The sequence below is a fragment of the Rhagoletis pomonella genome, unplaced genomic scaffold, assembly GCF_013731165.1.
Source record: "Rhagoletis pomonella isolate Grant_MI unplaced genomic scaffold, Rhpom_1.0 Rhpom_scaffold_02441, whole genome shotgun sequence".
NCBI lineage: Eukaryota > Metazoa > Arthropoda > Insecta > Diptera > Tephritidae > Rhagoletis > Rhagoletis pomonella.
This window is the reverse complement of record NW_023460995.1, coordinates 1-21,154: the sequence shown is the minus strand read 5'-3', so window position 1 is coordinate 21,154 and position 21,154 is coordinate 1. Positions and strand designations below refer to the sequence as shown.

The 21,154-nt window shown below is 37.6% G+C and overlaps 1 protein-coding gene across 1 annotated transcript; it reads left to right on the top strand.

Moving 5' to 3' along the window:
• The first annotated feature begins 586 nt into the window (after nt 1-586).
• Nucleotides 587-21,145, top strand: LOC118753426 (kelch-like protein 4). Its single transcript, XM_036488303.1, has 8 exons — nt 587-995; nt 4,562-4,797; nt 4,861-5,218; nt 5,279-5,641; nt 12,725-13,050; nt 20,422-20,626; nt 20,747-20,836; nt 20,902-21,145. Exons 2-8 carry the CDS (start codon nt 4,646-4,648, stop codon nt 21,103-21,105), a joined length of 1,698 nt encoding a protein of 565 aa, XP_036344196.1. The 5' UTR covers nt 587-995; nt 4,562-4,645; the 3' UTR covers nt 21,106-21,145.
• The last annotated feature ends 9 nt before the right edge of the window (nt 21,146-21,154 follow it).

The following is a 21,154-nucleotide window of genomic DNA, read 5'->3' as shown; positions in this document are numbered from 1 at the left end:
TAAAGGTTAATAAAATATTTTAGAAACAAGCCCCAAAATAAGTGCATTTTCGGGTTCAATTGAAAATTAAAAAAACTAAAAAATAATTCATAGCCTTAAGAATCCTTTTTGATGCGATATTCTTAGTTTAGTTTCTACTTTTCGTAAATCGAAATATCTAAGCCCACTGACGATTTCAAACAATTACTACTTCTAACAAAAAATAAAAAAAATCAATATATAAAAATTAGCCAGTGTCTTGCTGTTTTAGACTGCGTTTCACCAGATTAATTTAAGTCAAATTTAATTTTAATTAAATTTTGTATTTAATTCTCAATTAATGTTTTACCAGTTTCAGATTTAATTTGTATTTACAGGGTAAGTTGCCTTTCCATATGTAAAAAGTTACATCTACAGATACAAAAACATATCGTCTAAAACAACTTTTACGAAACTTTATGTTAAAACGGGACGAATTCCTCTGGCAAACTCACTCGCTACATTTCACTCGGTACAGACTCAATGGCTACATTTCAGCGTGTTGTCCCTTCTTATGAATTTGCGTTCATTAAAATTGTAAAAATCGAGAAATGGTAGCGGTTTGTGGAATGCGCCAACTTTGCTCGTGCATAGTGCGTGTACACGATTGAACATCACACCATGTTGTTGTACATGTGTGATCGTGTAGTCCGCTGTAATCTTTGAACTCTACGATTAATCGATCTTCAATTTAATTCAAATTGTTTTCTCTATATTAAAATAAAAAATTAAAATCGGTGTTTGAAGTTCTGTTTGTCCATATTGATCCGTAAAGCTTTTGGTTATCCCTACATCCTTAGTTCTTAACCACAATGTTCTTAACTTAGTTTTGTTAAGTATTAAACTTATTATTGCAAGTGAAAATCGCATTGATTGTTAGTATTGAAGTGAACTCCAACATAGTCTGTACCACAAATATTTGCAAACTTCCGGGTTTTTCTAGAGGAGTTTAATATTTTATTCTGCTTGATTTTTTGGTAAGACAAACTTAAATCCTAAAATAAATTGTATCTTCATATCCGAGCGTAAACGAGAATTTTTTGCCTATTTGTACAATGGTTTTCTGTTGTTGGCGGGGGAGATGGGGTGTGAAATTAAAAACCCAACCCATTAGAAATAGCACAGTCCAAACTTAAGGAAAAGTCATCCCTCGCTATTTATAGTATTTTTGGAACAAATGCAAATCAAAAAAATATATGGGAATCGATAGATATCATAGAGACGAACATAACTATACTTTTTTGTTTGCAGAAAAAACTCCCAAGAGATCAAAGGTCAAAGTTAAAAACAGCATTTTTCGAAATCGAAGTTTCTCAAAATCCCATGGTTAGATTTTAAAACTTTGGGAAATGTTTAGTTATTTGTACAACGATTTTGCTGGTTGGGCGGAGGGGAGGGGGCCCGCTCTAAACGAAATAGGATGAACCGCGCTTTATGAGAAGCCGTCGCTTTCCCTCCTTTACTTTTGTCTACAAGTGTGTGTAAAAGTTTTTTGATTCGGTGTACAAATTACTAAACCGGACCCACAACTTTTGTTGTCATTTCATAGGAACTTTGATTCTCTTTAATTTGACATTTTACAGGAAAAGCTGTTTTCGCCTTTAATAAACCTTATGTGAACGTGGCGTACGGGAACAGCTTCCTTTAAAACCTGCAAATCATGGAGTACGGGAACAGGCTAATACTTTACAGTGTGGCGACGAATAACTGTTATACCGGCTTTTATTTTTTTCTGCAAAATAGAAGGGTTCTCTATAGATTTTGCGAAGAAAGTATTTTATAGTTAATTTTGTACATATTTTACTTCAATTTTATTAGTTAGTTTTAAAATTTTAATCCTTATATGTATTTGCGAGCAGTGTAAACGTTCGGAGATATTGTAGGTGAATTTTTTCTCAGACTTTGTACATAAAAAAAGGAAAAAATAAAAACTGTAAAGGGTTGTTCAAATTAAGGACCGTCCTAGAAACCAGTTCCGAGTCTATTCGATTACTGAGTATGAGGTCTTATATTGGAAAAAATGTAGAGTACCTATAAAGCACTCAAAATGGAGGAAATTAGCCTTTGGTTCAGAAGATACGGAATAAATTAAGCGGCGCAGACTTGCGTACCGCTTGCACTTTTCTCTCAAAGTGTTTAGTGTAAAGGTTACAATTTAAAAACAAATTAATAAAATCAAAGTACAATCTGGTAAAAAATTATCAATAACATATCTACTCTCTTCGCAACATCTATTATTTTTCTAAAAAATTTGGGTATAAAACTATCCACATTACAGCATAAATTACATTTTTTCGATTAAATTACTTCACATAAATGAAGTAAGTTCACATTTTCTTTCATAATTTCTACAGCACGTGTACGTACGAGTGTGTTTTGTACTTGATTTCAAAAAAGGAAATCGTTGCATACCTTTAGGCATTTCTTCAAATAGGGGCTAAAATAAATGAAAAGAGGAGCACAATATTAAACACAAAAATATGTATTCGTTCTTGAGAAATTTTGATTTCAAAAATTTTTTAATTTGCGCTTTGAGCTTTGACGACTACAGCAGCGCCATCCACATTATTTTCGCGCAGAACTCTCATCTTAATTAAGAAAGTGCATATTTCAAATCGAATTTATAATAAATAATTATTATTAATTGGCGGCCGCTGTGGTGTAGTGGTTAGCAGTGCGCGCTACCACTCCGCAGTGCCTGGGTTCAAACCCTGCTCAAAGTAACATCGCAAAAAATATAGAAAAAAGGTTTTTTCTTAACAGCGGTCGTCCCTCGGCAGGCAATGGCAAACCTCCGAGTGTATTTCTGCCATGAAAAACAGCTTCTCATAAAAATACAATCGCCGTTCGGAGTCGGCGTAAAACTGTAGGTCCCTCCGCTTCGTGTGACAACATCAAGGCGCACGCCACAAACCGGAGGAGAAGCTCGGCCAAACACTAACATATGTGTAAGCGCCAATCTATTATTATTATTATTATTAATAAAAGCTTGTCTTTAAATTTTTTATATTACTTGCTTTAATTCTCAAATTAATTAATTTAAAAATTTTATGACTAAATAGTATATGAGTCAAGCTTTCATTTGATATATAAATAAAATCCATCTCGATTATTTATTTAAATAATTGATTTTTTTCGTAATATCAATTTACCGAATTTCTACGCTTTCCACTGTATATTTGCGAAGAACTCCTCTTGTCTTGTATGTATATAACATTTGCTGTGCATATGAATATTCAAGATTCGGAGGGGTTGATATCATAGTATTTTCACGCAAAACTTCTTTCTTGTAAGGTTGGCACTTCCTTGTAAATCGTTACTTTAATATAGAAAGACCCGTGGGGTAGGGTCGTCGGTGAAATACAAAAATCCAAAATTAACTTTTTGATTCATTATGATGCATTTCCTCGAATTATAAGTCCCCACATAGTTCAATAAAAAATTTTTGTTGGTTACGCCTTTTTTGCATTTCAGCGACGATGTGAGATAGGGATTCTCTATATTAAGGTAACGAAATACATTTACATTTTGTATCACTAAATTATTAAAACTCACAAGATTATAATAAAATGTATATATATATATATATATACATACAAACGAAATTAAAGGTAATAACTCGGACTTCCTATATAACCAACCAAAATCACATTGAGTTCATATTGAAAGGGGGTTGACATTCACTCGCCGGTGAATTGCAGAACTTGCCTGAACGCAAATTTTTTAGCATTAATACTGCAATTTTTAAACAAATGGTTACTTTTTGGTATTTTTGGCTTATAAATATAAACAAAGTAAGTTAAGCAAAAAAACAAAATCGACTTCAATTCGCTTATAAAAATTTAAGATTACCGTTAATTGCTTCATGATGCAATGATCGGATCTAAACCAAATTAGTATGGGACCACCTCTGAGGTACCACTTTATCGAAATCGGTTGACGAGGTTCAAAGTTATGCGGTAACATACACTCAAAGAAAAAATTACCCCGAATTGATAATCTCCTCCTTTTTTTGAAGTCAGTTAAAAAAACATTTGAATTACATACGTCCATCGCATGAAAGACAAATTAATTATTTTTATTTTGGCAACACACGCTTTCTAATCGGTTATCTAGTTGTGAGATATCAATATTTCAAAATATCCAATAATTTCACTTAACCTTAATTTAAATTTCAATTTATTTGTTTGATATCGTTTATACATTAGTACATTAAGATTAAATCTTTTATTGTACAATAAAGAAAAATAAAAAATTAAAAAAATTAAAACATTAAGTACCTATAAGTATATAAAGTATTATACAAAGTTCTTCTAATTTTTTGCTGCTGGAGGACTCCAGCTTTCCGATGGCATGTTCAACATTTGTCGACCCGGTTATCGTAATCACCCCTTTGATTCAACTTAAGGTCTCTAAAATAGTCTGTAAAATCGCCTCATGTAAACACCGTATAACCGAACCGTACCCGTGTAAATAAATAACATTACAATTACTTATACATATACATATATCTTCAATACACTGTTAACCATCGTTTTAATAGCACCAGCGCATTAATAGCACAACAACAACAAGGCGAAATACATAACGACTTTATCTAAAAAAGCAGTTTTGAATACGAGTTGCAATGGCTACAAAGTGTACACGTCAACTACTCTCCGATGTGAATAGCTGTGACCTGCCTGATTTCATTAAGAAACTAGTTAACAAAATATGCGACTTTTACGATGAGCAGGATTATATAGATGTAACATTTAAGTTGTCTAATCCCATTGCTATGTAAGTTTTCAACTTACATACTTATGCATGTAAAAAATATTTATTTGATTTCCATTTTTACAGGATTCCAGCACATCGCTTGATACTGTCAGCAGCAAGTCCTTACTTCAACGATCTTTTCAAAAGCGAACATGGCCTAGCTCCTGTTATCGAATTGAACGACATAGATAGTGACACCTTTGAGCGTCTTATGACATTTTGCTACACTGGCAAAACGCTAATAACCATCGAAAATGTGGACTTAATGCTGAAGGCGGCAATGGTTTTGCAATTATGTGATGCGGTTCTCAGTTGCGTTGATTATATTTTGGAGCATATAACTGAGTATACACTTAAGCGGGCTTATGACTTAGAGCGTGAAACTCAGTGTATACAACTGTATGAGAAACTCTTAAAATATGAAATAGAGAATTTTATCGAGGTAAATGTTTTGGGTTGGCCTGTCTTATATTCCGTTCATTTTAACTTCTTATTTTTCTAGGTGAGTCAGAGCGCTGAGTTTTTAAATTTCAGTACTGAGAAGTTACAAGCAATCATAGAGGCTGATAATTTGAATGTGAGTTGTGAGCAAGACGCCTTCCGTGCGATAAAACGATGGTATGAGTACGATGCCTCTGCACGTCAAAAAGAACTGCCAGTTCTAATCGATTGCTTACGTCTTACGCAACTCGACGTATGCTTTTTAATGGAGAACGTTCAAACATTGCCAGGATGTGAAGTGTTGGCATTAAGAGCACTATCGTGGATAGGTTTTCCATCAGCACGTTCGAAAGTATCATTAAAATTTTCAGCAGCACGAGAAAATGTGTGCAACAAACCGGTATTGTTAGCGGTGCAAGTGTCGGTAAGTTCAAGCAACTAGTTATTAAAAGATTTCGGAGCTTAGCTCAACGGTCTTTCGATCCCTGTTGAAGTCTAGAAAAAAAATTTTATGAGATGTTGTGATTTCCGAAAAAGCAGATATGTTGCTATAACTTCTACCACTTGGATTTGGTTGCTTTTTAAATTTCTACTAAAAACAAATAGCATAGTTTTAGATCTATATAGATATTTCCACTGGTGAAACCAAATTGGAAACAACGGCCACCATGTTTAGACCACACATCTACAGCCCGCGATAAAAGATAGCACATCAAAAATTTTACCAGTTTTGACTACTTTTCTTTTGCTTTTTTAAGGTTCATTAATTTTTTATTGAAGTTAAAACAAAAACCAAATAAGTCCAAATTTCAAACTTTGTGCAAGGAAAAATATATTAAAAATTCCACAAGCTTTTCATCCCAATTCCAATTCCAAGTATTTGAATTAGAATTTCTAAACTAATTTTTGGTATGCAGTTTTACAGCTTATTAAAATCTAGTATAATAAAGATAAGATAAAGATAGTTTGGAGTTACTAAAAATCGCATTGATTTTTGATAATTATTTTTTCTGACGGTGTTATGCGCTTTTATCCGTATAAAAATTACTTTGTATGGAAGAAAATGCGTGATAGCGTCAGCAAAAAAAATAATCAAAAATCAACGCGATTTTTTAGCCACTTCAAACTTGCACTTTATTATACTCGAATTTTATGAGCTATAAAACTGCATGCCAAAAATTATTCTAGAAATTAAAATTAAAATGCTTGGAATTGGGATGAAAAGTTTGTGGAATCTTAATCATTTTTTTTTTACAAAGTCTGAAAGTTGGATTCATATGGTATTTGTTGGCGTTGGTGATATACTTTTATTTAAAAATAATAAACATTAAACAAACAAAAGATAAATAGTCAAAAATGTTCAAAATGTTGAGGTGCTATCGTTTTGTCGCGGGCTGTATGCATATTAATGAGGGGTTTCTAATGTAACACAATACTGCATTTAATAAATCTTAATTTCTTTCAATTTATGCTAATATTTAAACTAGAAGTTGGAAACTAAAGTGTTATATTACTCAGGCTCACTAATGATTATGCTCTTGATGTTTATTCATTTGTGTTTAAACTTAAATATTTTCTTAAAACATAACCATGTGATCAATTCTCCTTCTATTTTTTTGGGGTTTGGGTTCGGTGGCCAGTTTCCCAACGCCAGGTTATCCCTTTGCTTATTATGTTGGTGTCGTGTTACACGAAGGTGTACCTTCTCAGATAAAACGTAGTGTGCAGTAGCACTTGATGAGTGTTTATCTTGTTGGTTGATCCAATAAGGTTATTCAAACAGCAAAATTACATAAGGTATATTGTGTTAATCCGTGTGGATGAACGTAGACATCAAGATGAGCGGATTCAGATAGCAGATTTGCATGTAAGGTGAGATGGCTGTGCTAATTGTCATTTGAGTAAGGTGCCAATCTTCAGTAATTGTTTTAACGAATGTCAGTATTGAGGACCAGATTATTCCCTCGAATTTAGCAGGTTTTGAGGGTATTCCTCCAATTTTCAGGCCATCAGTTTGGGTTATTTGGCATTTGACAAATTTTTTTAGTACGACAAAAGGAGAAAAAAAAAGAGTGAGGTGGACGGTGTTAAGACACCTGTGCTAAGCTGAGAGTAAAGTAGTATTTAAAATTTAGCTCCAACTTTTGATAAGAATTCAGATAATTGAGAAATCTTGCGAAAATCGAGATTGCGAAAGATCTCTACAAAATTTGCGTCTTCCCGGAGGACTTCGAAGCGCTCCCTAGTATTTGCATGAACACTGCAGTGGAAAATTTGATGTATATAGTTATCAATCATACCGCATGTACACAGATTGTTGTTAATAGCTTTAATACGATATAGATATTCTTAGTCATAAGTGTAACCAGTGAGTATCTTATTTAGAATTTTAATATCTCTCGGATTAGTCTTATATTTTTTAAACCATGTTTTGTTTGTTTTTTGAGGAAAAATGTGTGCGAATAAATGTGGTTTGCTGGCAGAAAAGCTTAGAAACTCTTCATGCCAGTTGTTTTGAATACGATTTCGGATGCTTCTTAGAGCTTCCTCAATCGTGAGTCTTATTTCAATACAGTTATTACAAGTTATGACAGTTTTGGCTAGTTCGTCAGCCTTTTCGTTTCCAACAATACCTTTATGACTAGGGGTCCATATCACAGTAACATTGTAAAATTCAGACTCGTTAATGAGTTTGTGAATTTCGTATATGTAATGGTTTTGAGTTTTGTCTTTTGTTAGAAGTGTGCAGGCTACTAGACTGTCCGTAAAAATTGTTATTCTGGAATAGTTTTCCTCTTTGGCAATTTGTAGTGCTTTTAATATAGCTATTATTTCACCAAAACTAGATGAGGATCTAAAATTGATTTTATAAGCATACTCTGTTTTGTTAGAGTAATTGTAAATACCGCATTCTGTGGCAAAATCATCAACAGAAGCATCTGTAAACATAACGCGAAAATCAGATCTTTTATAATCATTTAATAAAGCAGTATATGTGGACTTTATAGCGTCGGAGGATAAGTGGTCTTTTTGCTTATTAAGAGTGTTAGTTATCACATGTAGATTAGGCGAGGGAATGGATTCCTGTACTATGGTCAGGTCGTCAAAAATATCTTTAAATTCATTAAAAATTACGCTATAGCTAGAGTTGACATTTGGAGAATTGTAAAATGTTGCCTTAAAGGATTCGTCCGATAGCAAATTATTAACCAATTCTTTTGCTGTGAGCCATTTGGCTCTATCAGCCGGTGGCAGTTCGTTTGCTAAAGCATAGATAAGAGGGATAGGAGTTGAAGAGATATGTCTGAATCTTTTTGTTAATTGTTTTGTTTACCTGAGCAACGTTTCCCCAAAATAAGGTTTGCGCAATTTTATTGTCTAGTAATTTCCACAATATTGCCTTGTAAAGAGTGGGCAAAATAAGACCTACCAATGTTAAACACGTATAACTTCTTTATTTTTTAATATTATTGTTGTTTTCTTTCTGCATGTTATAGTAAATCTCTTGGAAAATCATAATGGATACTTACAGCAATACCACCAACAACGACTACAATACCCTATTCGTTTCACACAATAAGCCACAAATTGATTTTTTAGGTAATGTTTTGATGTCGGTTGAAGCGCATTTCCTTTTAAATGGTTATGCCAACCAGCAAAACTGTACATTGTGGGGCTCTGAAAATCCAAGTGCAACACACCAACGCCAGTTACACCCATCCAGATGCACTGTTTGGTGCGGTGCTATGGCCGAAAAAGTTATCGGCCCATATTTCTGCGAGAATGAGGATGAAGCGCCAGAAACGATTTCTGGGGCTTCTTACAGAACAAAGATTGACAACTTTTTGCGTCCAACGGCAGAGCAACAACAGGATGGAGCGACTGTGCACACTGCTAGGCAAACTATGGACCTGCTGCGTGAAATTGGTAGGTCTTATATGGCCCACCCTGTACAAGTCTCGGGATGCGCAATGATTTTGTGTGGTTTAGGGGCCCTATAAGTTTGTTTTTTGTCATGAAAATAAGCATACAAATTTTCTGTTTTTGTTAAAGCAAGTAATATAATATTTTTTTTTTTAATTACGGATTTAATTATAAAATTTAATTAATTATTTGTTTGCAAATAAAAGTTTAAAAAACAACAGTTGTGTTTGCTTGATCCATTTTTCAAACGCACGGCAACGCTGGTACGAAGCCGATTGTCAGTGTTGCCACGGTCAAATTTTTTTTTTTGCTACCAAAATGTCCTGCCAACCAACTTACCAAAAATTTGTTTGACCTAAGAAGATCTTTTGTGCTATACCCTAATTGTAATCACTCCAATATATTTTAATTTTACCTAAAGAAACAACGAGATTGTAAAAACATACCAGAAATGGATAATACTCACTTCTCTGAAAATCATGAGTCCCATGGGTCCCAAAGTAAATTCCACTTTCAAGTTAATTGAAAGAGATGTAGTTTAAAGTTCAATAGGGGATTCACAAGACGTGTTAAGCGTCGTAATGTCTTAAAGTTTTAAAAATTTGCAACGTAAAATAACGGCTAATACAGAAACAATCGCATCCGATATAGAAAACTGCAATAGTTTTGAGTTACATTGTGAAATAATCGGATGACATAAAGACACTAAATTTTTTAAGAATGTGTTAATTAAACTTTTATTAACCTAAAAATAAACATTTAAAGGTATTAATTATTTTTAAAAGGTAACTGTTAATACAACTGTTTTATATATTATGCCAAATTTTTGATAAAAAATCACCTCTACCAAAAAACTTAAATTGAGTAACGCCGTTTCCTAAATTTCACAATTGAGCAATTGTCAAAAATCTGCTTCTTAATCAAAAAGTTGTTTATTCAAACGACCTTATTTTTTGTATCATGGTTCTGTGCGTTGGCGTGTCAAATGAAAGCTTTTGGCTCTTTCTGATTGGCTGAAGCAGAAAGCTTTCTGATACAACTCTGCGTTGAACTGGGTTTCAAACGAGTTGAATGATTTAACTGGTTAAATTTCCCAACAACAATTGCATGCGATTTAACTACAGTCGGGTCTACGTAACCGGAACGACCCAGATTTATATTTGGCCAGGGACTGTCACTCCAGCAACACTCCCCAAAAACTCTTTGGAGAACTTATGTGCTGCTACAACAACCACAACATAAATTACATAATTCACGTAGGCGTCTTAATATTTCGTTTAAAATGCCAAATTTCCTGCAAATACATTAGAATTTACAAAAGGAATTTCCCTACTAATTGCTTATTTTGCGCTTTTCTACTACCATTTCCCACCAGAGAATTCATTCTTCCCCATTATCCGTCCTTCGTAAATGCAACGGTTGTCAAACCGCGGCTGTCAATAATTATCAAACCTTTTATTATTGAATCATGCTTGTTCCCCTTGTGGAATAAACAAGGTGATGTCAGTTACATAACCTCACTTTTTTGGTAGCCCCATTTCGGCAATGCATATTAATGTAGTAAAAATAGGGGAACCATTAGAGGACCATTTTAACGCCCTTTTGAATACTATTTTTAAAAAGTATGTATTAAAGAATTATTTTATCAAAACAACGTTTAAGATAATAAACAATAGTTGTGTTAGGTATACCCATTTCCAGTAAAATCCAGAAAAATTGGTACGAATTTTCATGTTTTGGCAATTTCGTACGCAAAAACTCATTGAGAGAGCGAAACAGCTGAAGTTCAAAGTTTTTACTGCATTTTTAATGGATAAATTTTTACTTGTAACTTGCTGGATGCAATTTAAACTAATATAGAAACTGTTTTTGGGTTTTTATTATTGAAATTGACCAAATAAACCAATTTAAATATAAAATATATAGCTTTATTAGGAATTTGCTGCGAATAAAGAACCAATTTATCAGCTGTTCATGAAACTGGATTTGCGTTCACGTACTTTTTTGGATATTTTTTCTTTGAGAGCGAATTCGCAGAAATTAAGTTACTGGGGAGTTGCGGGCGAGTTACTGAATAATTTTTTAAACAAACACAACTACTCTTAGTAAGTTTTTTCTTCTTTTTAAAAGGCCGATTATTTATGAATTATAAAAGGATTTTCGTAATTTTTTTTGTAAAGCACTTGTATTGCAGCCTCTAGTAGGTTAACAGGCACAACTTCCAAAACCTATTAAACAAGAAACGCACTTTTACTGACCAACCTGGCCAATTGAATAAACTCACCTGGAACTTGCAGCCAAAAATCGCACTTATATCGCAGCTTCTCGCTGAGATAAAAAACACAATTCACAAATCTGTGGAAGGTAAAGATAATAAGTCTTTATTTGCCACTTGGCATAAGTACTTAAAATTGGTTACCTAAATTTGTAGCCAAAGTCCGGAAAACCTCCAAAAATTGCTAAATTAAAAGCTGTTGAATATACACACAAATCACAATTTTTGCAAAAAATATTAAATGGAAAAGTCACAACTAAACAGAAATGTCAAGGACAGTGATGTTCACTCTTACGTTTTCAGCGCAATACCTAAAAGGAGTTATCCTAGTGTAGTTTTTGTTCAAGAGGGCATCATTCAGAACGGGGCTACCGAATTTGTCAAAATTACAACAAACACCCCCTAACTGACATCACCTTATTTTTATTTCACCATGGTTGGGTAAGAAATATGAGTAAAAATAAAAAATAAATACAAAATGTGTGACTTATATGAATCTTTTAGGATTCATATGTATATGATCCATGATTCAATAATACATATATATTATTGAATCATGTATTCGATCCAATTTATGAGCCATCACTTTGTGCCAATATAAAAACTATAAGGATTCGAAATTTATATCTAAACTTGATATCGAAAATAATAAGGAAGCAAAAAATAAACAAAAATTAGCTGCAGCTGCTACTATTAAAAGTATGTTGGAATGTATATATGCACATTCATATGTACTATATATGGTATTTAAAAGAAATTTTTGCCGAACGACTTTGCAAATATGGCTCTAAAGTGAGCTCAATAAGAATCAAATAATAAAGCCAATAAGACTCAAAGAACAACCTAAAATAAGAGTCCGAAATTCGCCATTTATGGAGCCAACAAGAGTCATTTACGAGCCTCAAAAAGAGTATGAAATTGTTCATATATGAGGCCAAAAATTGTTTTAAAAGAGTCCAAAATGAGCCGTTTATGAATTAAAGCTCATATAAGTCGACCTTCGGAGGAAGGGAAACACCTCATTTCGGACTCTTAAATGAGCTCATTACGAGCGTAAAGGTTCGAAATAGGACTCCTTAAAGACTCATTTAAGGCTCCAAATGTTTGCTAGGTTTATGAACACGTTTTGTCCATTTCAAGCCCATTTAACATTTTTAACTCGTAAATTTGAACGTGGTATTAGTGAAAAAAAGTTTCACTGTAAAATACTACCAAATACATACATATGTAACTATATTTTAATTTCAAAACAGAGTCGTAATTTTATGTGAAGTAGTGAAAAAATGATTTCTCTTCATGTTTTCGCAGGAAAATTTGTCTTTCAGAGGTCGTTCTACAGGTGTGGTCACAAACATTTTTCAATATGACAAAGCTGAAGATGAATGGCACAAATACGCCGACATAGGAACCTCTGATTGGAAGCACTACGGCCTGGAACTCTTTGACAATAGTCTAATGTTTATTGGTGGTACATGCGGTGGCATTGAAGTCAATACTGTTAAAAGCTGGAGTTTTACGACGAAAACGTGGATAACGTTGCCCCCAATGGTTTGGCCAAGGAGTTTTCCAGTCGTTTTATCATTAAATAAAAGTATCTACGCCATTGGCGGAGAATATGCCGCATCAGTGGAAATGTAAGTATGTTTGCAAGTACGAAGCATTATACGACAAATGTTCTGACGACAGTCGGGTCAACGTAAATCCCGTAAAAAATTAAATTTGAACAATTTTGTAAAATTCGAAGTTTTACAAGAGTTGTTGTTATCGCCACATCTCCTCATCAGAATTCTTTTTTTATTACCTTCCTTTTATTAGCTCGGGATGTAACTATGTAATATTGATGCGCCTAAAAGATACAGCGATTTCTATTCTCAAGTTACATACCTGATGACAGTACGAATGGCAATTATAATAGGGAGGTTTTAGATTTTAAACTATAATTTTATCTACACTTCAGCAGGGATCGAACCTGCGTAATCGATGTTCAAAGTTAAAGCGTTAACCACTGAGCTATGTATGTACATCCCGTAAACTCTTGTTGCTAATTCATTTTCCTTATTCAACCAACTACTATCAAGTGCAGCTGATTTGCCGCTATTTAAACTCGACAGCGTGGTTGTTGTTGTCAATTCTATACATCCATTTGCTTATTTGCTTTTTTTGTATAGCTTTCAGGCAGGCTCTTCCTAAACTATGTATTTGTCAATGTTTTTGTGGCTTATTAACATTAACAGAAAGAAAGAAAGAAGTTTGATGAGGAGATGTGGTGATCTCCGAAATAGCTGCTATATCATGATACAAATATTTAAAGGTAAAACAAGGCATATTCAACAAGGTAGAAGTGACAATTCAGTCGACCTCTCTCATACCTGACTGTAATGTCAAAAAACGTAAACAAAGAAATTAACCCTTTGTTATGCATGTACCATATTTGATAAAATTCAATATCTATGAAATGAAAGTTTTTGTAAATATGAAAATATTTAAAATCACATTAAAATCGGCTTAATTTTAGTTTTTGTATTTTCGTTTAATGTAAATGTGGAAATGCATACTTACTCAAAATTACACACTAAATGAAACACAATTATTAATAAAACCGTTTTGGCAATTTTAATTTTTTTATTAGCCCATGTTTTTTAGCATTTATTTTTTTATTCAAATACTTAATTCTAGAGTATATTCGACAGTTAAAAAAAAACAATTTTTGATTCTTTCTTCTAAATTTACATCGGAACTTAACTTCAATAATTCAGCTATTAAATTTTTGCAATGCGAAATTTCTTTTCCATTAAATTTATTAAAAATTACTTCCAGTTTCTTTATGTGCACAAGGAATTCTGGTTTAGGTTTTATCATACCAGCATTTGAAATTTGGTCTATCCAGTGGGAGATTTTCTCTTCATATTCAGTAATGCTTAATTTCCGTATGATAAATCCAGCTATGTATGAAAAATAAAAACACGACTCTTTTCACATGGCATTATGAAAAAAGGAAAAGGGATGTTAAGAACCAGAACGTCGAATTTATAACAGTAAATGGTGATCTAAAGCGGTAAATTTAGTGGAACGAAATTGTATCATGGTGTTCGCGGAGCATTTGCTTATATGTATATGTTAATGTACTCGTGGATCCGGTCGTGCTTGTTTATGGCAGACTTACTCAGTTTGGGTCTGTGCATCAACAGCTAACTTATTCCCCACAGACACCTCAGGAATGGCCGACACTTCTGATAACTCAAGCATTGAGGAATTGTATGGTAGAGGTACTGCACCTGGGAACAAACGCGTCCGCTTGGAAATACTCGGCTGTGATGGGCAACAAATAAAGTCACTGCCACTAAAATGGTGTTCGCACACACGCGAAGAGTCTACTAATGGAGCACCGGAGCTACTTGGCCACCGTTGTCGCTTCACTTGACAATTAGGAGGTTTAAAATAACGCACAAGTCTGTTGTCCTGGCTCTTGCCACACAGAGCGCACCGCTCGTAATTCCTTTTCATTTTATTTTTGTATGTATGTATTTAAAATCAGTCGCACAGCTCAAAATTGAAAATTGAAATAAAAAAATTAAAATTTTGAATTCTATAGGGTTAAGAGTTGACATTACAACAGTCGCAGTTCAAAAGAGAGAAATGTCGAAATCACTTCTACCTTGTTATGCCTTGGTTTTATAGAAGGAAAATGAGATGCTGCTTTAGCGGCTGCGCTAATACCGTTTTTATCTGCAAGCAAAGCAGTATAAAGTTATTTAAGTTTGCGCAATTACCGTGTGTACGCAAAACTTGATGTTGTTGTTGTTGTTGTAGCGGCTACAACAACCCCGCCCAGATCGGTTGGTATCTCAGTCGTTGTCGTCAAGTTCCACTAACGGTAACCCTAGGAAGCGTGCAGCTTCTGCGGGGTTTGCCCATAAGGACAAGGTCGTTAGGGATGTCGGGTTTGCCGGGCATGCGAAGAGATGTTTCGAGTCATGTGGGGTCTCTCCGCATGCCGGACATTCGTTAGGCACATCCTCATTCAGCCTACTCAGGTAGGAGTTTAACCTGCTGCAGTAGCCGGAGCGAAGTTGTGCAAGTGTGGTGCGCGTCTCCCGAGGCAGATGAAGCTCCGTCTCGTCAATGTCCGGGGGTGGTGTGCCCAGAACGGCATTCACAGGTCTAGAGTCTATATAACTCGAGACTGAGTCCCTGTGAATGCCGTTCAAGGCCTGTCTGTAGGCTGTCGGGTCCAGAGGTTGCTTAATGAACCTCTGGACTTCGTCCGTTAGTTCATATAGATGCCTCCTGACGTGCCTAGGCGAGGGCTCCTCCGCAAGCAGCTGTCTGCACGGGTGGCCACTTCTGTGGGTCCCGATCAGGAACTGCTTGCAGAGCATTATATTGTGCTCCTTTACCGGGAGCATTTGCGCCTCGCCGTGCAGGTGGTGTTCAGGCGTCATCAAGAGGCATCCCGTCGCTGTCCTCAGTGCGGTGTTTTGTGCGGTCTGTAGCTTCGTCCACTGCGTCCTACTAGTCCCAGGCGACCACACTGGCGCTGCGTAGTTCAAAACCGGCCGGCCTATTGCCTTGTATGTTGCCAGCAACGTTTCTTTGTCTTTGCCCCAAGTACTGCCGGCTAGCGACTTGAGGACTTTGTTGCGGCTCTGTACTTTATTGACAATAGCGGTTGAGTGCGCAGAGAAGGAGAGCAGGCTGTCGAAAGTTACTCCGAGTATTTTGGGGTTATTCACCGTCGGAATTGGTGTGTCATCGACGTGAATCCCCAGCGGTAGCCTGACCTCCTTCGTCCAGGTTGTGAACAGGGTCGCGGAGGATTTCGTAGGGGAGAGGGCTAGACACTTTGCAGTGAAGAAGCGAGAAAGTTCGGAGAGATAGCCGTTTACTTTCGAACACAGGTCATCAATTCCATTCCCAGTCGCCATAATCGAGCAATCGTCGGCATAGGAGACAATCGAGACTCCCTCTGGTGGTTGAGGGAGCTTTGAAATATAAAAGTTAAACAGTAGCGGGGAAAGGACACCACCCTAGGAACCCCCTGTTTTATTTTTCGCTGCTTACTCGTTTTGTCTCTGAACATTACCGACGAATGTCGACCACTTAGATAATTTGCCGACCACCGTTTGAGCCTCTGTGGGAGAGAGGAGGCCTCTATATCTTCTAGTAGCGTGGACAGGCAGACGGTGTCAAACGCCTTTGACAAGTCCAACGCTACTAGAATCGTTCTCTCACAGGGACGGTTACGGTTAAGGCCACGAGTTATCTGAGTGTTTATGGCGTTAAGTGCTGTTGTTGTGCTGTGCACTTTACGGAAACCATGCTGATGCTTCGCTGGGGTCAGGTGATTTGTGAAGTACGGGAGTAGCAAGGCCTCGAGTGTCTTCGCTACCGGGGAAAGGAGTGTAATCGGACGATACGAATCTCCTTTGTTTGCAGGTTTCCCCGGTTTGAGCAGTGGGACCACTCTCCCCACCTTCCAGATGTCTGGGATGATGAGAGTGGCCATTGACAAATTGAGGACCTCCGTTAGGTACGCTACCCCCGCAGGACCCAAATTTTTCAGCATCGGCATGCATATACCGTCGGGACCCATGGCTTTGGAGGCTTTCGCCTTCCCGATGGCCACCTGAACTTCACCGCAAGTGAAAGCAAGGGGGGCACAATTTGTTGGCAGTTTGTGCAGCCTTCTGGTCACTCGACGCTTGGCTTTGTCCACCGGAGGATGCAGTATGAACTGCCGGCTAAAATAGCTCGCGCATCGCTCCGGGTCCGACGAAGCATGGTCGCCGAAGGAAATTTCGACTCTGTCGTCGTGCTTCGTCGGATTAGACAATGACCTCACGGTTGACCAAAGCTTGCTCACACCAGAGGTGAAGTTGCAAGTCTTCAGATGCTCCTCCCACTTCTTCCGCTTATGTACGTTTACAAGTTGCCGAATCTTCGCGTTGAGATCCCTGATACGGGGATCTCCGGGATCGGCCTGACGAAGGCTATCACGCTCATTTGCTAAAACAGCCGCTTCGGCAGGGAAGTTTGGACGTGGGTCCGATATGCACCCTGCCGGTATGAAGCGGGCTGCAGCAGCAGTGATAGCCCTGCGGAACTTACGTTCACCGAGATGGACGTCGGTTGGTGTGGGGAGCGATGTGAAGGTGTTTTCAGTAAACTCCGCGTAACCTTTCCAGTCAGCTTTAGAAAAGTTGACATAGGTCCGGTGTTTGGCGGAGGCAAAGTCGGTTGGTTTATCAATCGAGATGACTATGGGTAGATGGTCTGATGCTAGAGTCAGCATAGGTCGCCACGTTATGCTGTTTATCAGACCAGCGCTGACTATTGTGATGTCTGGCGAGCTACTGCAGTTACCCATAATCCTGGTGGGTGCGTCGTCGTTCATTGTGCAGAATGTCGAATCGTCTATCTGCTCAGCCAAGTCTGTTCCCCTACGATCGTTTGACAGGCTTGAGTGCCAAAGATCGTGGTGCGCATTAAAGTCACCTACTACCATACGGTTTTCACCTCTGAGGAGCGCACCTATATCAGGGTGATATCCTGCCGGGCAGCAGGTGACAGGGGGTATGTATATATTAAATATTTCGAGCTCGACATCGCCTGACCGGATAGCGATGCCCTGACATTCTAGGGTGGTATCCCTGCGGTCGATGTCTGCTTCGATAAGACGATACTGCACGGTGCAGTGCGTGATGAACGCTAAGCCACCACCATTATCTCGCTCGCGATCTCGACGGTGCACGTTGTACCCGGCACAATTCAACAAAGTTGAATTGCTGTGCAACTTCGTCTCTTGGACCGCAGCTATTAATATACCATGCCGACACATAAAGGCGGTTATCTCCTCAATCTTGCTCTGTAGCCCGTTACAGTTGAATTGGAGGAGCTTCATGTGGTTCGGGAGACGTGTTGTGATGTGGGGTGTGAGTGAGGTGTATGTTCTTGCCGCCGTTGGCTGGCTGTGTGTGCTGCTGGGGTGATTGCCTCCCTGTGGTGGTAGTGGGGGGGCGTCGCAATTGATGCCAGCGACCGAGCAGCGCAACACGGGCCCTCGAAGTTCCCCGTCCAATCTCGCGTGGTGCGCAGACCTGAACATGCCCTAAAGTGGCACCAGCCAAGGCAGGTGTTGCACTTGACTGATGTCACATTACGGAATATTCTGGTCTGACATACCGTGCAGATTGTAGGGGGAACCAAGAGTTGTTGGCGGCGGCGTGTGGGTGGTGGTGCGGTTGTGTGTGTTATGTGGTCTGTGGTGGCTGTGGTATGTTGTTGTGTTGTGGCGACTGTGTGTGGTTGCTGTGTGAGTGTGTGGGGCTGCACGGGCGGACTATGGGTTGCCGTGGAGGCTGCTCTATTTGAGCAACAGGGGGCCACGTACGACGTGGTCCACTGTCTGTGTGTCCGTAGTCCCGAGCAGACCCTGAGGTGACTCCACCCCTCGCAGGCATTACACTTGACTGAGGTGGAGTTGTGGTGTAGACGTCTTCGGCATACACAGCAGGTGTATATTTCTGGCCCAGGGTTTGACTCGATGCCAGCCCTGAGTAGGAGAATGCGTAGTGAATGTTGCCCTATGGACGGACAACTTCTGAGATACTTCGCCGACCTAAACGGGGTTAGATCGCCGAAACAACAGCCCTTGGTCGGGTGAAACCCGAGTCATTCCGGTACGTAGAACCGGCTGTCGTGGGAATGCGCACCACCACGCGGTTGGTGGTGTTAAGGCAGCGGATTTTCCCAAGTGCCTATGAGCGCTAGGCTAATTTTTTGCCACAAAAAATGAAATGACATCGAGAGAAATTTTCAAAAATGCTAGCAAACGTCAAAACTCCCAAAGCTGGCTCTCAGCCCTTATAAATATTTTTATCATGATTTGAATTATTTCGAGAGAGTAAACTCAAAATGCTAGCAAACGTCAAAAAAACCCAATGGCAGACGAATTGAGCGGGCGGTTTTACCCATGATAAAAATATAGTAAGGTAGAACCGCTGAGAGTTACTTTTAAAATTCTTGACGTTTCCAAACATTTTAAATTTTTTAAATTTACTCACAAACTCACACACACATTTTCAATCTCAAGCAACAACAATTTCGAACAATTTCAATTTTTTATTTTCAATTTTATATGATTTTAAAATAGGTGCAATCCCGTATTCCTCGGACTCGGACTAGTAAAACTGTCAAAAAATAAAAATTCGCTCAGAGCGAGAGAGTAACACTGAAAAGTACGGGATCGCTTTCTAGTAAAAAATGGTAACTTCTGTCAACTTCAACATAACCTCCAAATTTTGGTTGTAAATTTTTGCTTATTTTGTATGTAAATACACTCAGCTCACACGTGTAAATAACCAAAAATACTCTCAAATTCATTAGAATCCACTTAAACAAGTAATTAAATACTTTTCAACATGAATTAGCAGAGTGCACTTTTCTTTTGTTTACAATTTGGTTGCCAAACACACTACAGCTGATCGTTTGACACATTTACCAGAATTTACCAGCAAAAAATTCTCGGACTAAAACTGGCAACTTCTGACAGAGAGAGAACCGTATTAACTCTCTTTTTTGTCCTCTCAATAGTCAGAGAACCGAGTACGGGATCGATTTCCAGTAAAATCTGACTGATTCTGACTATTTCTGACTAGTCCGGACTCGTACGGGATCGCAACTAATGCTGACAAACTTCAAAAAAAAAAATCATGGCCGACAAAATGAGAGTACGGTTCTACCTTGCTATGTCTTTATCATGGTTTTACCCATATATATATATATATATACATATATTGTGTTTCGGCGATCTAACCCTGTTTAAGACGGCGAAATCTCTTCAACGTTCTTCAAATCCTTTGGCCTTTTATGCGGCTGTCACGCTGTTATACATTATACATTTATTAATAGTTTTAGTTTTTGTTGTAACATCATACAAATTCCTCAAAGAGATATTGGGGGTCCTAGTCCTTAGCTCTAAACCTTTACATATTAAACCATTTTAGGTATTCGCCTGTTAGCGGATGGAGATGTGTAAGCAACATGTCATCACAGCGTTATAGTGCTGGCGCAGTGGTTCATGACGGCAAAATTTTCATTATGGGAGGCTGGGATGGAAGGTCTTCCTTAAAATCTGTTGAACGTTACGACCCATCTTTGAATTCTTGGACCAAGTGTGCGGATATGAATGCAGTTCGTCGTTGTCCTGCAGTAAGTGAGCTACAAAAACCAAACCTAATATATGCAGATGAACTTATGTATATAGTTATGAAGATTAGCAATGTATATATATATTTGTATATATTGTATGTATGTCCCTCCATATTTTAGGTAGCCGTACACAATGGATGCATATATGTTTTAGGTGGTGGGTCTGAAATAGTTGAACGGTACGACCCACAAAGTAACAAATGGACTAAGGTTGGTTAAAGTACAGTTTCGGATATTTCGAAAGTCATAACACAATTTTTCATTACTAATCGTAGATCTGCTCTTTGAGCGTTAGTTGTAACGCCATGGCTTGTGTTTCTATGGATGATCAACTGTGGGCCATTGGAGGTAACACCACAAATTCCGTGTCAGTTTACAACGCAGAACGTGATGAATGGATCGAAAAGAAAAAACTACCTGCACCTGTTGGTGGTTCATACTTCTGTTATGTTGTGCCGAAAATGTTACTTAAAAATTAATTAGACGTGTGGCAGTTTAATAAGAAGATGCCTATTAAAGGCGGTTTTT

Bases quoted from the DNA above. Each gene is read 5' to 3' on its own strand.
- LOC118753426 (XM_036488303.1), top strand. From the start codon at position 4,646: ATGGCTACAAAGTGTACACGTCAACTACTCTCCGATGTGAATAGCTGT. The intron at 4,798-4,860 runs GTAAGTTTTCAA...CCATTTTTACAG, and splicing joins TTGTCTAATCCCATTGCTAT to GATTCCAGCACATCGCTTGA. The intron at 13,051-20,421 runs GTAAGTATGTTT...AAACCATTTTAG, and splicing joins TATGCCGCATCAGTGGAAAT to GTATTCGCCTGTTAGCGGAT.